The sequence below is a fragment of the Aspergillus thermomutatus genome (genome assembly GCF_002237265.1).
Source record: "Aspergillus thermomutatus strain HMR AF 39 chromosome Unknown NODE_18, whole genome shotgun sequence".
NCBI lineage: Eukaryota > Fungi > Ascomycota > Eurotiomycetes > Eurotiales > Aspergillaceae > Aspergillus > Aspergillus thermomutatus.
In genome coordinates this window covers 173,226-192,060 of record NW_020798066.1, presented here as the reverse complement: position 1 = coordinate 192,060, position 18,835 = coordinate 173,226, and the positions used below count along the sequence as shown (strand labels likewise).

At 51.2% G+C, this 18,835-nt stretch overlaps 5 protein-coding genes across 5 annotated transcripts; 1 reads left to right on the top strand and 4 right to left on the bottom strand.

Annotated features, from left to right (window-relative positions):
* Positions 1–454: 454 nt before the first annotated feature.
* SMD3 (putative small nuclear ribonucleoprotein SmD3) lies at positions 455–999 on the bottom strand (the record flags this gene model as incomplete). Its single annotated transcript, XM_026763089.1, has 4 exons — positions 455–557; positions 629–758; positions 820–880; positions 943–999. The coding sequence occupies 4 exons, from the start codon at positions 997–999 to the stop codon at positions 455–457; spliced, it is 351 nt and encodes a 116-aa protein (XP_026617769.1).
* A 500-nt stretch (positions 1,000–1,499) lies between these two features.
* CDV56_109464 (phosphatidylglycerophosphatase) lies at positions 1,500–2,279 on the top strand (the record flags this gene model as incomplete). Its single annotated transcript, XM_026763083.1, has 1 exon — positions 1,500–2,279. The coding sequence occupies one exon, from the start codon at positions 1,500–1,502 to the stop codon at positions 2,277–2,279; it is 780 nt and encodes a 259-aa protein (XP_026617768.1).
* Positions 2,280–3,301: 1,022 nt separating this feature from the next.
* On the bottom strand, positions 3,302–5,223 carry CDV56_109445 (homeobox domain-containing protein; the record flags this gene model as incomplete). The annotated part of the gene is made up of 2 exons (XM_026763064.1): positions 3,302–4,832; positions 4,889–5,223. 2 exons carry the CDS (start codon positions 5,221–5,223, stop codon positions 3,302–3,304), a joined length of 1,866 nt encoding a protein of 621 aa, XP_026617767.1.
* Positions 5,224–8,956: 3,733 nt separating this feature from the next.
* CDV56_109385 (aminophospholipid-translocating P4-type ATPase DNF3) lies at positions 8,957–14,005 on the bottom strand (the record flags this gene model as incomplete). Its single annotated transcript, XM_026763004.1, has 1 exon — positions 8,957–14,005. The coding sequence occupies one exon, from the start codon at positions 14,003–14,005 to the stop codon at positions 8,957–8,959; it is 5,049 nt and encodes a 1,682-aa protein (XP_026617766.1).
* Positions 14,006–16,103: 2,098 nt separating this feature from the next.
* rfeF (putative transcription factor RfeF) lies at positions 16,104–18,835 on the bottom strand (the record flags this gene model as incomplete). Its single annotated transcript, XM_026762970.1, has 6 exons — positions 16,104–16,505; positions 16,554–16,621; positions 16,685–17,534; positions 17,644–17,934; positions 18,464–18,595; positions 18,830–18,835. 6 exons carry the CDS (start codon positions 18,833–18,835, stop codon positions 16,104–16,106), a joined length of 1,749 nt encoding a protein of 582 aa, XP_026617765.1.

Genomic DNA, 18,835 nt, shown 5'->3' with positions numbered 1-18,835 from the left:
GTGCGGAGGTCATTTCGGTGGGAGGGAGAGGGTCGGCTTGCGCTGGCTGTCGCTGAGATGAAGTCTATGTAGAATTATTCAGGTACTTCGTACTGATGAAGAAGCGCAGCTTGTTCTGCTGCCATGTGGATTGGAGAAGGTTGGTTTGTTGCGGGGAACTAGGCGGAGAAGATTTCGGAGTTGGCGTTGGATTTATCTACCAGGGCATGCATGATTTGGAGAGACTAGATCGCCAGTCAAATCATCACTGAGGCCTGCAGCCGTGGACAGACAATTGCACGTTGCGCTGCAAGAACACCAGAGGCGAAAATCTATTATTGCAGGGTATCGCAAGCCATACGATCCCGTCGCCGGTCTTCTCGTCGAGGAATCACATTTTTCAATCCCACCAAAGTACCATTAGGAACGACGAACAAACAACAGAAAGAAAAACGCCAACCAAAAACCACCCAGATCAACCTCTCCGTTGTCCCCGAGCCCTCTGCACCGTCGCCTTACCGCGAGCAAGACCGACACCTCTACCGCGCTGGCCCCTCGAGCGGAACATGGGTGCGTTTCTGCAGACGTCAGTACTTAACCAAATACTAGAGCATTGGAGCCGATAATGGAACAGTGGAGATGTAGATACCTCAGCATATCCGGCACGATGAAGAACTTGACGTGGCTTCCGCGAATGTAGACCTGGTCCAGGTGGGACACGCGACCATCACGAGCAGTGACCGTGATATCCTTGAGCTGAACGTTCATGTTATCCTCGGCTGGGCAAGTCAGTCAGCATAATCTCTTAAGACCACCAGGCTATATTGATGGGCAACGAACCCTCCAAGAGCTTTCCTCGATACACCACCCCCGAAGTAATCTCCAGCGTTACGACGTGGCCCTGCAGTCGCAAAGTTAGCTTGGATGCATTAATCTCCATGGACGCAATAGAGTATAGCGAACCTGGGCTTCATTCAAGAGCTTGATCGGGATACCGATGGTGCTGGTCAACTTGCCCATCTTGAAGGATCGGATGCGATTCAAGCGAAGTTACGCGAAAAAAAGCGGACGGTCGGCGCGAGAATGGATTGAAAGGGAACGGACGAAAGGGAGTGTAATTTATTCCAGAATTCGAAGCAGACCGTTCTCGAAGACTGCAAAATCCCGATTTTTAATGAAGAGGAAAGAATGCGGCGCCGATGAACTGGAGTCGACTGGGTTGAAGCTTAGCGGAGGTCCAGTCAAGGCGGAGAAGTAAGTTGTGCGGCTCTGCTGTTAATTTCTCCGTACATCAATTCGAGATGGTGATCTTTGTCTTCATCTTCATCAAGCAATCTTCAGTATAGCGACATGGACTGTCCTCATTGATATCTTGCCTCAATCATGAAAACATGAAATCTACTACCACCTTCACTCTCTAAATCCACCACTTTTGGTCCACTCATCCAATTGACTCCAACGTTGCTCATCCTCCTCCATCTTATCCTCCTATACACAAGAGCTTCAGACCTTCAGCAGAAATGGCCAGCACACCCAACACCAACCTCCGCGGCTTCAACCACGCAGTGCAAACCCTCCTCCGAAACCCCTCCCAGTTCCTCCCCCACCTCACAATCCCAACCTTCACCCACCTCCCCGAACACCTCGGTCCGCATCTCCACAGACAACCCACCACAACCACCATCAGCCCCGGCGAAAAGCCAGCGCCGGTAGCAGCAGCAGCAGCAGCAACGAAATCACCCACGATCCGCGCCCTCGTCCTCGACAAAGACAACACCCTCTGCCCGCCCAAGACAACCACCTTCCCTCCCCAGATCCTAGACAAGCTCTCCGCCCTCCGCACCTCGCCCACCTCGCCCTTCAACCAGTCCACAGCCCCCGACTCGATCCTCATCGTCTCCAACCGCGCAGGGAGCCATCCGCGCTTCGACGCCGAGGTGCGAGAGATCGAGGAGCGGTTGTCGTCCTTGCGGATCCCTGTCTTCCGATTGCCCGAGGGCAGTGAGAAGAAGCCGTTTTGTGGAAAGGAGGTCGTGGATTGGTTTCGGGAGCGGGGGGTTGTGACGCGCGCGGATGAGATCGCTGTTGTTGGAGATCGGTTGGGGACGGACGTGCTCATGGCGGTTATGATGGGGTCTTGGAGCGTCTGGTGTCGTGATGGGGTTTACGAAGGCGTAGATCCGAACAAGGGGAGACCGAATATGAATATCCTCGAGAGGATGGAGATTTGGGTCGAGAAATATCTGAGGGAATCTCGAGGGCTGAAGGCGCCACTGCCAAGGGGATGGGAGAGCCAGTAGAGAGGCCCCTCGTCACTTGTACTATATTCATTTGATACCCGTCTACACTAGTTATATGTAGAGTAGATATACTCGAGAAGGCCTCGTGCCTCCAAGTCAACAGACATTGTACACAACATGCATGCCATTCTTGGTTGTGATCCTAAGGTGAATTGGCGCTGAAGCCAGGCAGGATCTTGTCTGCCGTTTTCCTGGCACCCAACCAACCGCCTGTGCGACCTTTCTCGCGAAAAGAATCCAAATCAGGATATCTCAACTCTACCAAGGGGTTTGGCGTAACAGATGGCTAGGCATTGGCTAAGTTACCCAGGACTGCACCACGGGAAAACCGCATGCATGCGAAGAATGATGAATCAAAGTCAAAGAAACAGATGTGAGTAGGAGACTCAAGCTCAAGAACCCCAAAGCAATCACACCATCACAAAGTAAAAATGCAAACAATTCCTGACCCACCGACCCGGAGAAGACCAAAAACAATGGAAGTAAAAAATCCCAGCAGATATCGCCCGTTTTGCTCACTTCCTGGCATAACCACGTTAAATGACCCTGACCATGATCAAAAAAGAAATCAAGAAAAGAAAAAAGGGTCAGGGATAGTAGGGAAGAAAGCCAACACGAATTGTTTGGCAAAACATGAAGAACACGATGTGTTAAAGGCGTCAGGACCAGCCGCAAGATAGAAGGGTATAAATACAGAAGAGAAAAATGAAAAAGAAAAAGGGAGAAAATATCGATAGCAAATATCAAAAAATGTGACGATATAAGCTTTTATTCACCTGCACCGAGGGCAGACGCGGCAAGTTGCAGTTTGAGGAAGACAGCATTGTTGCCGTCCAACCGGAATGTCATATTGACAGTCCATTTAAATGTCTCCTTGGCATTGGAAACATAGCCAACCTTGGTAAAACTCATGCAGGCTTGAGAAAAATAGCCACCTCGCTGCTTGGGTAACTATCAAATGGAGAGGACGACAGTCGAGCCATTTCAGTCAGAGTGTGAAAGAGCAATCGGGGGCAGGGCGTTCATGATCCCGGAGCTAATGCATTGAGATCAACACCCTCCATGCTTTGATAATCGGTTGCAAGGAGCGGCGAAGCCTGGCCAGACAAGGTCTGCATGGACAGGTCGAATGTGTTACCTTCAAGCCCCATGGTGGTGGGGACAGAGTAATCCATGCTCTGCTTAGCGAAAATTCCATTCATAACCATCCCATCATCGGCAAAATTGGCCTGCTGGTCGGTCCCCAGGGCGTACATGTCCTGCGGGGTATGCGCCATGTTGGACAAGGGAGGCGAATGTTCCGCGATCATAGGATCGGCATGGCTGACATTCGAGTATGGAGAAGCCTCATGCCCCATGTTGGAGGAATCCACCGCAGGTGGCATAAAAGGCAGGCTGAACGAAGGGCCCATGTGCGTAGCGACTGGGGTGGACTCGCCAGTCGCACTGGTAGCGAAGATGGACGGGCTCGCAAAGTCGGACGGAGAGGCGGTCGTCGCAGCAGACATAGGATGACCCCGAGGATCAAAACCATACGAGGCAGAGGTGTCGATGCGCAGATTCAGAGCTAACGGTTGAGCCGACTGCGGGACAGGCGCAAAAATCCCCGAGTCCGCGTTGTGGTATGGGGCCGGAGTCTGGGACATGGTGTAAGACGGGAAGTGAGACATCTGCATGGCAGAAAAATCAACAGCAACCGGGACGGAACGACTCCTTTGCCGCTTGTGTCCGCGAGCGACCGGAATGTTCAGGGTCGACTGATCCTGATACATGTTCATGAATGCAGGCGCGAATTGGTTTGGCTGGGAGGCGGGACGCTGAATGAAATGAGGCGACATTGGCGGAGCCATCGCAAGGTTGCTGTACGCCAGACGGTTCTGGAAAGACTCCAGCGACACCAACTTGGCCAATTGGACACTAAGAACCTTGGGATGACCTCCCAGATGGTGCACCAGGATCTGGCTCGCTTGCTGATCCTCCGTAAAGTCACCGCATTGGTAGAATCCACCAGAGTTAGAAGAATCCATGTAGAACAACGGAGGACGATTGAGTTCCACAAGGAGGCCAGCGGGCCTCGCGGGAGCGCCGTTGGGCTGGGCGTTGTGATCACCCGACTCGAGCGTGATGTTCTTGATGTAGGAAAAGGGGTACTCGATTTTGTATCCGGCAGAATCGTTGTTGATGTAATAAGTCATGCAGGCCTTTTCGGGGGAGTAGAAGACAACCAGGTCCATAGCGTTTTGCCCGATGCGCCGCCAGCTACCGATGGTCAAGGAACGGCAGGTGAAATGATGAATGACTTGGGCTACATCAGCAATCTCCGCGATAGCGAGATGACTTGAGTTGAACTCACCAACTTTCCCTGAGGGCGCAGCCTCGTTCGGGTAAGCACCGTTGGCTCCATAAGCACCTGTGCGCCCGAATGGGTCTCTCGCACCTGCTTTGCTAGGATCGAATTGCATCGCCAGATACTGTCTCATCGACTCGGGAATTGAATCACAGCCTTCGCCGGTTTCTATACTCTTTTTCGCGAGCATTTTGATCTTGGCTCGTCTGTAGGCGCGGTTAGTGCTTACAATCGAGCAGGCCTGGATCTATCCTCCACCAACCTGTTCTGGAACCAGATCTGAACAGAACGCTCGGTCATGTTGATATCCTGAGCGATCCGCTCGCGCGTGGCTGCCGTGGGTGTAGGGTTCTTGTTGAACTCAAGTTCCAGCGTGACTAGCTGATCCTGGGTTGCCCGTTGCCGCTTATTGTTTTTCTGCTGTTGCGTCAGAGTGCTTTTCCGAGGCGGACGGCGCGGTGCCGATGTTGAAGGGGCCGTGGTGACACTGGAAGTGGAGGGAGAAGGGGTCGAAGCGGCCGAAGATGACGAAGCCGTGTTCGCAGCGGTCGAGGTTGTCGACATAGTCGACGGGTCGGGCGTGTCTGTCGAAGACATTGTTTGCAGAGTATAACTTGAAGTATATAGAGTGGAAGGGAAATGAGATATAACCAATTGCTCCGATGGTTAGAAGGGAAGGGGAGGGAGAAAAATGACGATCCGGCCGACACGGTAGGAGAAATGGAGAGGCAAGGATGTTTTCTTTCGAGTCTCTCAAAGCAGCGTCAAGCGCGAGAGGATTTCAAGGTGATTCAATGAAAGGCAGCGGTATGGGAGTAATCGGAATCAAGGACAGAGTTGTTTCCAAAACCACAAGCCCAGGTGGATGGTATAGATAATGGCGTCGCAGAAGCGTCAAGCTGGACGGCGAGAAATGGGGGAGCGTCAAAAAGGGTAGCTGGCCTAGGCAGCTTATAATGATCAATGGAATCCTTAAATCTTCGCGACAGGGCAGATATCTTGGATGTAATTGTCAGGACGATAAAGGAGCGTAGCGAGATGACAATCCGAGGATGTGGACGAAGAGAGCGGATTCCAAGGCCGTCGTAAAGGAGTGGAACGAACGACCAGGAAAGTCAATAAAAGAGGTTGGAAGTGAAAAGAGTGGTTTCAAAAGAGTGAAAGAATGGAAGAAACAAAAGAGTGACCCGTAAAGAAAAGAGAGAGGGAAAGGAAAGGAAAAGGAAGGCTGACAGATGACTGGGGGGGAGGACGAGGGAAGAGAGAGGAGAAAGAAGAACGAGTGAGAGAGAGAGCGAAACAAACGGGTGGAGGAGGAGGAGGAGAGCCCCAGTAGAGTCTAGACAAGGACGAGTTTGAGTGCCTGAGGTTTGCCGTCAGTCAGGAGATGGAACTGCCTAAAGGGGCCTAGTGTGGCAGGCTGTCCTGTCTTTCATTACCTTACAGAATACAGACCCAGGTGCTGGTAGGGTACTTCTTTCGTTCTCTCCGTGGGGCGTGCATGCTGTGTACATCCAACATAACATGTAACGGTAACCTAACTGTCACGTATTTTTTCTCCTTCCTGTTTTACTTTCCGCCGGGAGCCTGAGGCTCAAAGTTCCTATCTAAGGATTCCATGCGTATTGACGGTTGGCAGATCGCAGGCTGGACTGTTGATCGTCTGGTGGTTATCAAAGTCCACAGGGATATCCCTTTCCTACCAGCAATCTGATATATCATCTATTATTAAGTCTCGAATTGATGCAGGTTGCCTGATTGATTCAATTCCCTTGTACGGAGTAGACTCTGACCTTCTCCGTACCGTCCCACAGGAAGAAAAGGATAAAAATCAGGATGGCGGTCGCGTCGAGTAGGGGGCCCAGCAAACGACCAGTCACCATCATGAATGTGTTTTGGCCCCTGCATCCGAACTGCATCTGCTGCCCAATGCTTCTTATGATGCATAAGTAGAGGGGTATGCGTGGATGAGAACTCCGTACCTCTCGACCTAGTACGGAGGACGTACTCACTAGGTACGTTGTCACTATTAGCCTATTATTATGCAAGCTACACACGAAGTTCTGATAATAGTTCCCCGTATCGATAGTAACTCCGACTAGAGAAACTAGCCTGCATTTACCTACCGAATGGCAGACAGTTTCACAGGCTATGGCGGACGAGTACGAGCTTTATGGTCTATTCTTGGCCTCTGGTTACTTGTTGTCATCAGTATCACAACTCTGGAGGTTGACGATCCCAAGGAGTACGAATAGCTCAAGTATTCCGTTTGCCGCATGTGATACATCCAAGTCTAACGCCCAACGTGGTGCATCGTTGTCTGTACAACAACGGGTCGGGCCACTCCTTCATCTGGAGCCTTGAAGCACGTTGTCGTCAGGTGTTGGAAACAGGGGACACTCGGAGTCCGCGGTATTCTCATCAATTATGTACACGGAGTACTAGTTGCAGAAAAGGAAAGAAAAAGACAAAAAAATCAGATCCCAACAACTATGGACTATTTTGGAGTATTCCATCAGAATTCGATCAGTGAGTGGAGCAGCCACTTGACCTTTGCCGACCTCCAAGACTCCAACGGTACTAAGCAAGGTCCTAAACATCAAGACCCCCATTCCAAGCCTCGAACACAATCGAAAACCAAGACGGAAAGCCAAGGAGACTGCCGCCGTTCTGGCTGTTACAGTTCGCCGGTTTCCAATGCAACCACTAACCAACGTATGTGGTTTCAGGATGGTCGTGCCACTGGACAAAAGTTTCCAGGACCGAAAATCCTGTCTGTCCTTGGACCCAAACCTTCTTTTTTTTTTTTTTTTTTTTTTTCTCAGTTACTATTGATAGTACCCCGTACCTAAGGACGACAGGACTCAGGAGTAGGAGTCAGGAGTACGATTCGCGGACCAGAACCTGAGTAAGTCCGTCGTCCTTGCCGGGAAGGGGTTAGTTAGGCCATGTCGAATCCTTGGAATCAACATTCGATCCAGGTACCCGCCCTCCCTGACCCAGCCAACAAGCAGCCACAGTGCTCATTGGTCAGAATTCCAATGACAGCGCCAAATAGTAAGGTACCCAAGTCTTACTATTGGATGTTCTGCTGTGGGGGGTGCCGCCTGTCCGGCACTCATCATTCATGTTGTCGCTTAGATAACGCCGTCCATAGTGGAGGTAAGGTACACAGAGCCCATACACATAAAACTACTCCGTATATCAGGTAGCGTCTCAGATCGCTACAACCGACGCAAGCAGCAAGGAACCAGAAACATCAAGCGACAGACTCAAACACTCTATTCAGTGATACCTATGTCTGTACGGAGTAAGGTAAGTGGTAACATAACACACAACACCTCATGGTCCCTCATCGATGATCCGTGCGCCCTCTATCCGATGGCTGACCTTCTGATTGGCCCAACCCACCTCTAGCCACCCGCATCACGATCCATCGTAACCCCTGGAACCCCAGCCGCTAGACCACTCTGGGCTTAACTACAGCACTTCCAGTCATCCTGTCCTGCCACCACACCACACCTATCTGGGTCTCTCGTGGAGGCTTCCTCGGATACGGATCCAGTCAGTCACACACTCACACTCACAAAGTTACTCCGTACAGTCCCTCGATTCTCAGTTCAAGCCTGTGGCTTTATGGCTTAGTCCAACTCCGACCCGAGTTCCCGAAGAACGACACTGCCAAGTGCCAGCTTTCCAGCTTGGCCAGCATTGTCCTTGTTTTGCCATAGGAAAACACTGCCAGCAAAAGGCCATCGATGACATAAGTGTAAAGTTTGGCTTACATTGCCCGTTTACTGGCACATCCCTCGTCAACTGTACCTTGCACCTCTACACACTGCCAGTCGCCACTGGAGTCGACCTCCATCACACTCTTGGTAGTTTGCTGCTTCTTACCGCGGCAACAGTCTCCCTCTGCCCCATTTGGTTCCAATAGTCTTTGGGTCTGTGCTTTGGCAGATGCCGACCTCGATGACGCTTCGGGATTTCGGCTTGGTCTACGATAGGAATAGGGAAGCGGAATCCTGGCAGTCTCCATACAGATTCTGTCAGTTACTCCGTAAATACTCCGAGAACAAACTCGAGTGAACATACTCCATGGAGAAAACAAAAGGACACAGTAATCGTCATATTCTATCGAGACACACACGGTCAACAGTGGGTATGAATATACTGATCTCAAGTTCATGTACAGTTGTGCAGGAATGGTATACAACAGTAAGAGCCAACAAACGAAAGAACGGACTGGTATCCCGGGGTATACGGTGCCAACGCCATGACGCTCTATGAAGCCAAAAAGTGGAACAGAGAAAAACAAAACACAAGGGAATCATTTGAGGTGGCCCTTTCGAATGGCTCCAAACCCCTTGGAAAACAACTCCTGAATTTCGACTGATCGGCGCGGCATGCTCGTCCCCTCATCTTCCGTCGCGTGTCCAGAGACATCCCTGCTGGAACCATTCAACTCGCTCAGATCAATTTCTTGCGTTTCGACCTGGCTAGAGCCGGTCTTGGTCATGACTCTGGGCCGTGCCAGAAGCTCTTGGACCTGTTTCTCACGCGCCTCCATCTCCGCCGCTTCCCGAGTCAGCTCGAAGCTCGACTTCTTCTTGCCATGATCCCAGCCTTGCTGTAACTCGGATGCGGCGGCCTCTTCGAATCTCTTCCGGATTTCCAAGTCCTGCTCGTACTCTTGGAAGATGTCGACGTCTGTGGGAAAGAGGTTTGCCCTGATCGCGCTCACAGACACCTCGAAGACAACAACAGCTACAACCGTAAGGAAGAGAACAGCCCAGAAAGCCAGGTCGTGGCCGGAATGCAAGATGAAGTTGCCCCGGACGTGATAGATGCCATCACCAGATTTGACATTGTACTGGCGGGAGAGAATCAGGTTCCACAAGTACCATCCTCCAACTGAAATCACGATAACGATCAAAGAAAGATAGGTCTTGTTATGGACCTCCAAGGCCTGTAGTTTTGTGTTGATGACGATGACGCAAGCGGAGAAGGTGAGAAGCCCGGCCGAGAAGATGTCGTTTCCGGTGTCTGTGAAGAGGACGTTTCCGAAAAGTCCATACATGACAAAAAAGACAATCATAGCTTCGCAGGTGGCCATGAAAGTCCACCCAAGGTAGAGCTTGATGTTGAACCCGCCATGACGCTGACCTTTGGTGTACAACTCGGGAACAGCCAACAGCGTGGAGGCAGACAAGTCTTTGGTGAATATACCAAGGAATATGACAGCGAGTGACGTGAACAAAGTATTAAACATACTCAACCCCCATGGCTCGTACAAGCTGGTTCCAGTGTAGCCATTCCAGCGCTGATACAGCGCCTGGGTCAAGTAAAACAGCATTTCCTTCCAGAACGTACCAAGCGTGTATTTGCAGGCTCGGATGTAATTCCACCGCCCATGAACAAGAAGTAGCTTTAACAAGAATCTAAACTGGGCGATCGAGTAGTCGGAGATTCGAGCTGCTTGCAAGCCTTCCTTGCCTGTGATACCAATTCCAACATGGGCCTCCTGAATCATGGCAATATCGTTGGCACCATCGCCAATCGCAAGAGTGACAGAGTCCTTGACTTGAAGCCGGATTGACTTGACAAGGAATGCCTTTTGTTTAGGACTTGCACGGCAGCAGATGACAGAATCAACCAGAATGGCCAGCTTGAAGAACTGAGCCCGGAGAGTATCGTCGGCTTCGATGATCGACAGGGTCTGTCCATCAACAACGACGACTGAGTGAGCCACAGAACCTCGGGTAATATCTGCAGTCATCTTCAAGATTGACCGTTCAACGTCTCCAGCCTCATGGTCGAGAATGACAAGAGTAGAGTAGTCTTTGACCAGACGGCAAGAATGACCGACGTTGATGGCAGTTTCACGTTTGTCGCCGGTGAGCATCCACAACTTGATATTGGCGCGTCTCAATTTGTCAATGGCCTCGGGTACACCTTTTTGCAGCTTGTCCTCGATCGCGGTGGCTCCAGTCAATTCGAGCTGTGCTTCAATTTGAGCACCAACCTTCTCAATCTTCTCCTGACGGTCGATGAGACTGGTGCAGGCCTCATGATATGCCTCCTTCCACCCGTGATACGTGGAATCGTCGAGGAAACGATGACCATACATGAGCGTCCGTAAGCCCTCCGTAGCGAAATCATTCAGATGCTGGAAGCACCTCTCAAAGACTGCCGATTCGTTTACTACCAGAGCCTCCTCGACCAGATCATCTTCGTCCTCGTCGTTGACAGAGCTTCCTGAGTCTGAGAAAGTTGTGGATTGCCTGCCAAGCTGAGCAGATGGACGCGGGCTGTAGTACTCATCATCATATTCCCTTGTTAAGAGACCACCATCAGTCTCACGATCACGAAGCCATACATCAATGCTTTCTCTCAACACAGAGACGTTCTGACCGGAAACACTGGAGCGTCTGTTCTTCGTCATGCTAGGCCGACTGAAGCTGGGACGACTGACGCTTGGCCGGCTGAAGCTGGATCTAACCCCACTATCCTTCCGGCTTTGGTGCTCGCTATTTCGTCTCATTACCTGAATTGCCTCGGCCGCTTTGCGTTTGCTGGCACGCCGCTCGATCTCGACTGCTTTCTCATGAGCAAGAGACGAACGTTTGAGCAACCGCATCAACGTGCTATCGGCACCCTTGCAGAAGAGGCAGATGCGTTGGTCGGGCATTCGAACCACGACGGACATGCGTTTCCGAGCGCTTGTGAACTCGATGACATTCAAAATTTCATAGATCTCATCTTGAGGCTCTTCTTCTGGACCGTTGGGATAAGTCCGAATAGTCAGAGTGTTCGGTTGTCGATCTATGACAAGATAGCCAAGTTCCTGCGCAGCCATCACCAGAGCTAGTTCATCAGGGGATGCTGCCTGGAAAGACACGTTTCCAGACTCGTCCTCCTCCGGTATGCATGTGTGGCACAACGCTATTGCCAGCAGGAAGAGCTTGGCTTTCCGCGCGAACACGGTGTAGGGCTTGTGTTGGATATATCTCAACATATCGGTGGTACGGCGATTGGCCATGGATTTTGTGATCTTTCGAGGCGCCATCGAAGTCAAACCAGACACATCCAGAGCGTTCGACGCATTCGAGGGTCTCAACACTTCTCGAGTATCTGAAGCGTTGGACTTACGAGCCAAAGCCTTCTTGCCTTTGACACTCCGTTTCTTGTGGATCAGCTTCTCTCGATCACCTTCTCGGGCAGCTTCTTCAAGAAGATCGAAGTCATGGAACCAGGCGGTCCCCGCCACGCTCATCTTACGGAAGCGCATCGAGTTGTTCGTTAATGTACCGGTCTTGTCAGAAAAGATATAGCTGACCTGTCCCAGCTCCTCGTTGATCGTGGATGTCCGCGCTTCGAGGGGTGTGTCGGTCTCCTCATCATACATGTCGACATCGTTCAACAAGAGCATCTGAGCAACTTTGACGATCTCCATACTCACATAAAGCGAGATCGGAATCATGGTATTGAACATGATCAGGAACGAAGTAAAAATGGGGCCGTAGTCAACGTTGGCCTTTTCGAGATACCAAGCGTGGCGCTCGACATCCTCCGACCAATATTTGTACGCAACGGTACAAGCAACGGCCAGGATGACGACGAGGCAAACAATCAGCATAACGACCCGGTTGACCTTCACCTGGAGGGAAGGCGACTTGATCCGAGGGTTCTTGTTGGCGTTCATTCGAATCTTGCACTCTTCGCCAGTGTAGATGACCATACCCAGGGCACGTTCAGTATTTCGAAGAATACTGCCGCGGTAAACAACTTCAGTATTCGTCAAGGGCAACTTCTCCGCGTTCACAATCACATTGCCATCGAACTTGTAAAGATCAATGTTCGGGTCCTCCACGGCAAGGTGGATGGAATTGCTGCAGATGCCTTCAACCGTCCCGCACACTTTAGCCACTGGCTGGCAAGGCTGCTTGCTCTTGAGGTTGGTCTCGCCGTCTAGGGCCATGGTCTCAATGTAAGCTACACCGTTGGGCCCATTTGCATGAAGCAAGACAATGTCAGCTGGGACAGGCTGGTCACGCTCTAGCCTGATTACATCTCCAACTTTGATGTCCTCCCACTTGATGAGGGCCCAATCCTGCGCATCGCTTGAAACAGAAACGGTGTCGCTGGCGCCAGCGGCCGCAGCAGTGGCAAGATTGGCACCAGGACGAAGAACACATGCAAGACGATTATTCTCCTCCTTGTCCAAGCGATAACGACGCCAATCGTCAAACCCTTCTTTGCCCATTGAGATACCAACGAAAATCAAAAGAGGGATCAGTGTAGTAAAAGTACCTGTGGTACTCAAACCCGGGATCATCTGCAGGATAGCCACGACCAGGAAATAGAAGTTGGCCAACTTGGTGAACTGAGCGAACAATTGCCTGGGAAAGAAACTCCAGAAGCTGTAACGACTGGATCGAATCCAGTTTCCAATGTATGGCTTCCCAGTCCTTTCGTCAATCAAGTCCACGGTGCGAGTCACATCGAGATCAATATGACGACCGTCTTTGGTGGGAGGAATTTCCTTGATCCGAAGGATGGCCTTGCGCACAGTTTCAATCGTATTCTCTAGTCGCACCATGAACATTGTACAAGCAGCTTTCCGCTTCAACCATCTCTCATACGAAACAGTCATAGAAGGGTGCCTGCCGTCCTTGGGATCAGAGTAGTACGTCGTTGAGCCGTCATCCTTGGTGGTGGATTCCGACGTGATTGTTGGACGCACGACTACCGAGTGTTTCTCGTCTCCCGTGGTCTGTGGCTGACTATTCGCTGTCGATGTTTCCGGCTGCTGCTGCGAGCCAACCGCTGGGCCCAACTCAATACCCCCCGGCGATGTGACATCAGATTGCGTCTGGATGTTCTTTGCGAAAATTGTACGCCGAAGTGAATATCCGCGATTTCGGGATCGTGAGCGACCGGCATCTGGACTCTGCGGAGACGTTGGAGGAAGAGCGCTATTGGGGGATAGCGGTGAAGTCGGCCCGCGCTCTGGTGATGTGACAGGCGAACGCACCGGGGGAACAGCAGTGTTCGTGATACTCGTATCGATTGTCAGGCCCCTAGCACCACGTCGAGCGTGGCTTGATTCCTCGACAATAGGTCGCTCGAGGTCTGTAGAAAACCGAACATGATGCTGCTGTGATAATCTTCGGCCGAGATCCGACGACATTCGAGACGGCGACATGGAAGATCGAGGATGAGCGACACTCTCTCGTGCAGGCCTGTTATTCGGGGGGTGACTCGTCGAGAGATTGGAGCCCTGTGCTGGACTCTGCTCGGTCACTGCCTGATCCTCCTCTCGAATTGTGTCTTCCGTAATTCGAGTCCCATCTCTTGACGCATCCTGTCCGGACATTGCAAGATGGCGCTCACTAACGATATCTCTCACTTTGTTGTTCCAGATCCGCCCCTCGATCTACCACTTTTTCTGATTCGTCGACTGGAGTATCAGAATCGAGCGAAATATAGGTAAGGTATAGTCGTAAAGATATAATCATAACCGACGATGCTGGCTCATGCTTTAACCCCGACGTCCTACCACGATTACCACATTTGCTGCAACCCGGGGACGAAACTTTCGGATTTCGTGAGACTCTGCTGTTGCGACGATCGCCGGAAATTTGCCGACAAGGTGAGAGACTGCTTACTCGAAACAGAAACGACTGTGGTGGGTAGTGCAACAGGTCAATGAAGACAGACCGTAAACCGACACGATGGGTATTTGGAGAAAGAAAGAGAAGAAAGGAAACCAGCTTGCAAAACCCGTACAAGAGAGAGAGAAGATAAAAAGTATAAACAAACAAAGCAGTCCTAAACCAGTAGTCTAGCTAGAGATCAGAGAGAAAGAAGAGAATAAGAAATGAACCCTTCCGCAGGCGGCGCCCCAGGAGGCCGTTTGTTGCAAAAGACTAGCGACAAAAGTTGCGAGATCAAAGAAAAATGGCGGGGGAGACCGAATCCGGAAAGATGGCCGACTGGACGGTTCGCCGCTGGCAGGTGAGAATTGGAGATATGTAACCAGCGCGGAATGCTAAATTGAGGGTTTGATTCAAGAAATGATTGAAGACGGGACAAGGAGAGATGAGCGACCAGCTATTAGATATCTACTTACTTGTTTTAATTCCCTGTCTCTTGCAGACTTAGACTTGCCTTGCGCTTGCGGAGAAACCTCCAGAGTCCAAAACCAAGGAGGGCGTGGGCCATCTCAACCTCATTTACGGACAGTCGATATTAGATAGACTTGGCTGGCCACGCAACGAACGAGGGCAAAATGGACTAAGAATAATTAGGATTAACCTAGAGGTTTAGGTTGGCAGAGTATATTGGCCTCCCCTATCCACCCTATCCACCTCCTAGATACTCCTCCCTTCGAATAATACCACATCAGTGACATATCTACCACCAGGCTACAGCATATCCATTAATACCCCGATACCCTTTAACAAATACTAAGCATTATCACTATTTTTAAAAAAAGATTAAAATTCACCTGGTAATCCCCATGATCAAGTAGACTAAAAACTCGCTTGCATCTCACAGACGTTGAGACCAGACCATACGGAGTAGTCAAGTTGTAAATGCAGTAGTGCACAGCCCCCCTTGGCTGTGGATGACAACCCTGAAAGTGGCGGGATGGAGCGCTCCATACTCCAAAGTCTGGGCCTCACGTTGAACCTACCACAGAAATCCTCCGGCGAAAACATAGGTACATTAGGTACGTACATCTGAGGAATCAATCTCAGTGGACACTGAATGATCCTCCCTTCCATCAGTTCCATGTAAAGACTATCGACCATGGACATGCTTGATAGAAGTTTACGCAGCCTTGTGGTCCTTGTGGGTGTCGTACTTGGTAGCGTGGTGGCAAAGCTTCTTTTCTTGGCTTGGACCAGTCCATATGAAGCCAAAGCCATCTCGCTCAGATTCTTCTCATGGTTTGCATGGCCGCCACCCTGTTTGCCGTAGATGCTCGGCTTCCTCCTCACGCCCACGAATTCGCTCTTCATTCGACTGGTCGACTTACACAGTGGACCTATCATGTAGTGGCCCTACGTCATGGGCGTAACGGTTGGTCAACAACGGCTCTTAGCTGCGACGATCCCCTTGCACTGAATGAGGTTCTATTCGCCAGTCATCTCAGATATCTTGTCTGATAGTGCAGATCGAGGAAGCAGAGTCCTTCACCAAGATGTCAAACAACTCGCACAGTCAAATCATCATGGTTGAAAGAATACAAGTCTCGTGGTGAAGCTATGGAACAACATCGTCAACGTATCTATCCTACCCCACCACGTGTTCCCAGAGGAACCTCCCCCCTCAATTTCTTCACGACCGTATCAATAAGCAATATCGTGGCAAGGCTCTACATACGCTGCCATAGCAAAGAAAGAGGATAACGACTACGAACCGGCTCTGAAACATACAGAAGTCACGTGCCATCCGCCATTTCGCGATCAGTACCTTGGGGGTGGGGGAGGCTGTCCATAGGGTCTCTGCTGCGGAGGATAGCCACCTGGTGGAGGACCAGAGGGAGGACGTCCGTATGGGTCAGATGGAGGAGGGGCTCCATATCCACCGTACGGCTGTCCATAGCCAGGCTGTGGGGGTCCACCCTGGCTTGGACGGTTGTAGCCTTGTCCCTGGCCATAGGGTCCTGGCTGATTGTATCCGGATGGCGGAGGTTGGTTATAGTAGCCGGGCTGCTGGCCATAGTTTGGTCCTTGGTTGTAACCACCGTACTGGCCAGGAGGAGGTCCAGAAGGGGGAGGACCGCCGGGACCGCCGGGGCCACCAGCGGCCTTTTCGTCCTTGGTATCGTAAGAGGAATCAACGGCACCGAGCATCAATTTGGCGCACTGAGAATGGTCAGCGAGTTACAATAAGTGCTTCCTGGAAGGACCTACCCAGAGCTCGCGAGTCAGATGAATTGGAGGGTTGGCGCGAGACATCTCATCTTGTTCGACTTCGAAGTCTGGCCATTCTGTTAGCCTAGTGTTCTGTGGTCAGGACGCGTTGCATATGCGAGACAACTTACTGGATGTACAGTCGATCAAGCCGCCGATGTGGGGGTCCTCATCCAGACTGGCAAGGAACTCGCGGGCCTTGTTGTCGGTTCCAACCTGCGAAAACTGGAACGAGACTGCACCTCTTCCGTATTGGGTTCTGGATACCTCTTCGCTGGCATATCGAATGGCGCTAGCGACAGCGTCGTGTGGCTCACCGGCAGGCTGACCATCTGTGATCGTGATGATCAGGACAGGCTTCTGCAGACGACCGGCCCGAGCAGGACCAACAACCAATGGCTCAAGTACCTTGTTCCTCAAGCCTGTACCCAATGGTGTCAAGCCGGCGAACCGAACACGTGAGACGAGCATGTTGACATCATCGACGCTGCGGATACCATCGCCTATTTCATTGGAGTTCATGAAGCGCACAGAGATGCCATCTTGGTCGAACGTCGATGCACCGGTTGCGACGATACCGAGAATCTGTCTAAGCTGCTCTTTTCTCATCCCCTTCTCTTCGAACTCGATGGAACCACTGTCATCGACATAAAGGATAACATCAAAAAGAGCAAGTTTCATGACATCCATTGCCACTTCCTGCGGCACTGACCACTCATGGACAAGTCTGTCAACTTTTCCGGGAGCGTCATTGGCCAACTGCTGGACAAGTCTATCCAGTCTGTCAGGAGGGTAAAAGCTTTGCAAATTCTTCTCTTGAATGGTTCCAATCAGAAGCTGTCTGTAGGCGCCGATCTGCTGATCAGTGGCACGAGCGGGAGGAGCGCCGCCAGGGTGGCCATATCCAGCTGGTCCTGGGGGCCCGCCAGGGCCTGCAGGTCCGCCTTGATACGGCGCGCCTTGAGGTGGATAAGGCTGTCCCTAAACGAGCGATCACAGTCAGCAATCATGATGGGAACAACAAAGTCGCACGGTGACGCAGAATATGCAAAACACGGCAACGAAATTGATTTGGGAACGCAGTATGTACATATGCCTGTTGCTGTGGAGAATATGGCGCTCCGTAGGGCTGAACCTGTGGTGGAGGTGGGGCAGTTCGTCCATAACCCTGCTGGGGCTGCCCTTGGCCATATGAAGGTTCATTACTGTAGGGTGAAGCCTGAGGGTAGCCCTGTGACGATGGATGGGGGCTGTACGGTGCTTGCGGATATCCTGGGGAAGGCGAAGGAGCTGGCTTGTTTGGAGGCACCGACGGTGGGTTATAGGACTGATATTGCTGCTGTTGCGGCGGCGGAGTAGATGTTGGATAGGGAGACTGAGGCTGAGCCGAACCAGGTCGAAGCTGAGATGGATATCCTTGTTGGTTATAATATGGTCGAGACATGATGATGGACAGCGTCTTCAATCACCGGAGCAGTGGCAGGGAAGGTCGAAGTTTGTAGTCCCAGGAATGGGGGTTCGACAATTTCTGATGGAAGGAGGGGCAGACGAGCGATGTGGAGTGACAATGTACCGGAAGGACACCTTTCATTCGATGGGAAAGAATGTTGGGCGCAACGGGCAATCGTTTGAGGAAAGACAAAGAAATCGAGGAAAAGGAGGGGGGAAAGTGAAGATGTCAAGCAGTAAGCAAGAAATTGCGCTTACCGAATTGCTAGGAGTAGATGGCGAAGGAGTACCTGGGTAAGCTTGATACTGTTGTTGCTGTTGCTGTAGGATAAACGAATATCAACGGTTAGCAAACTCAATAAGGTATTGTTTGCGACCGTAGTCAACGATGATGACGCCGATACATGATTAATGGTACTACAAATCGTAAGACGAGAGGCGAAAAAAACAAGTGGACTCACATATCCACCAGCACCAGGCTGCAGCGCTGCAGGAGGACCTCCCGTGTAGCCAGCCGGCGGAGCTCCCGAATAAGCACCTGGGTTGCTCATCTTCTGCGGGTTGTTTTGAGCGTTGGCAATTTTGGAGGCAAACTGTTATACAGAAGCAAGTAAATCGTCAGTCTCCAGTCAGTAGAGGGTCGATTATATCGTCGTCATAAACATCATCATCGTCATCATACACAGTCTTGTCCTTCTGATATCTGTCCTTGTTTTGATCGACTGACCACCTCTCATCACCCTCCATTTCAGAGAAAAAGACTCCATTAGGGGAAGCGGGGCAAAAGACGCGGGGCTTTTTTTTTTTTTAAGAGATGGCCTACTTACCCCCAT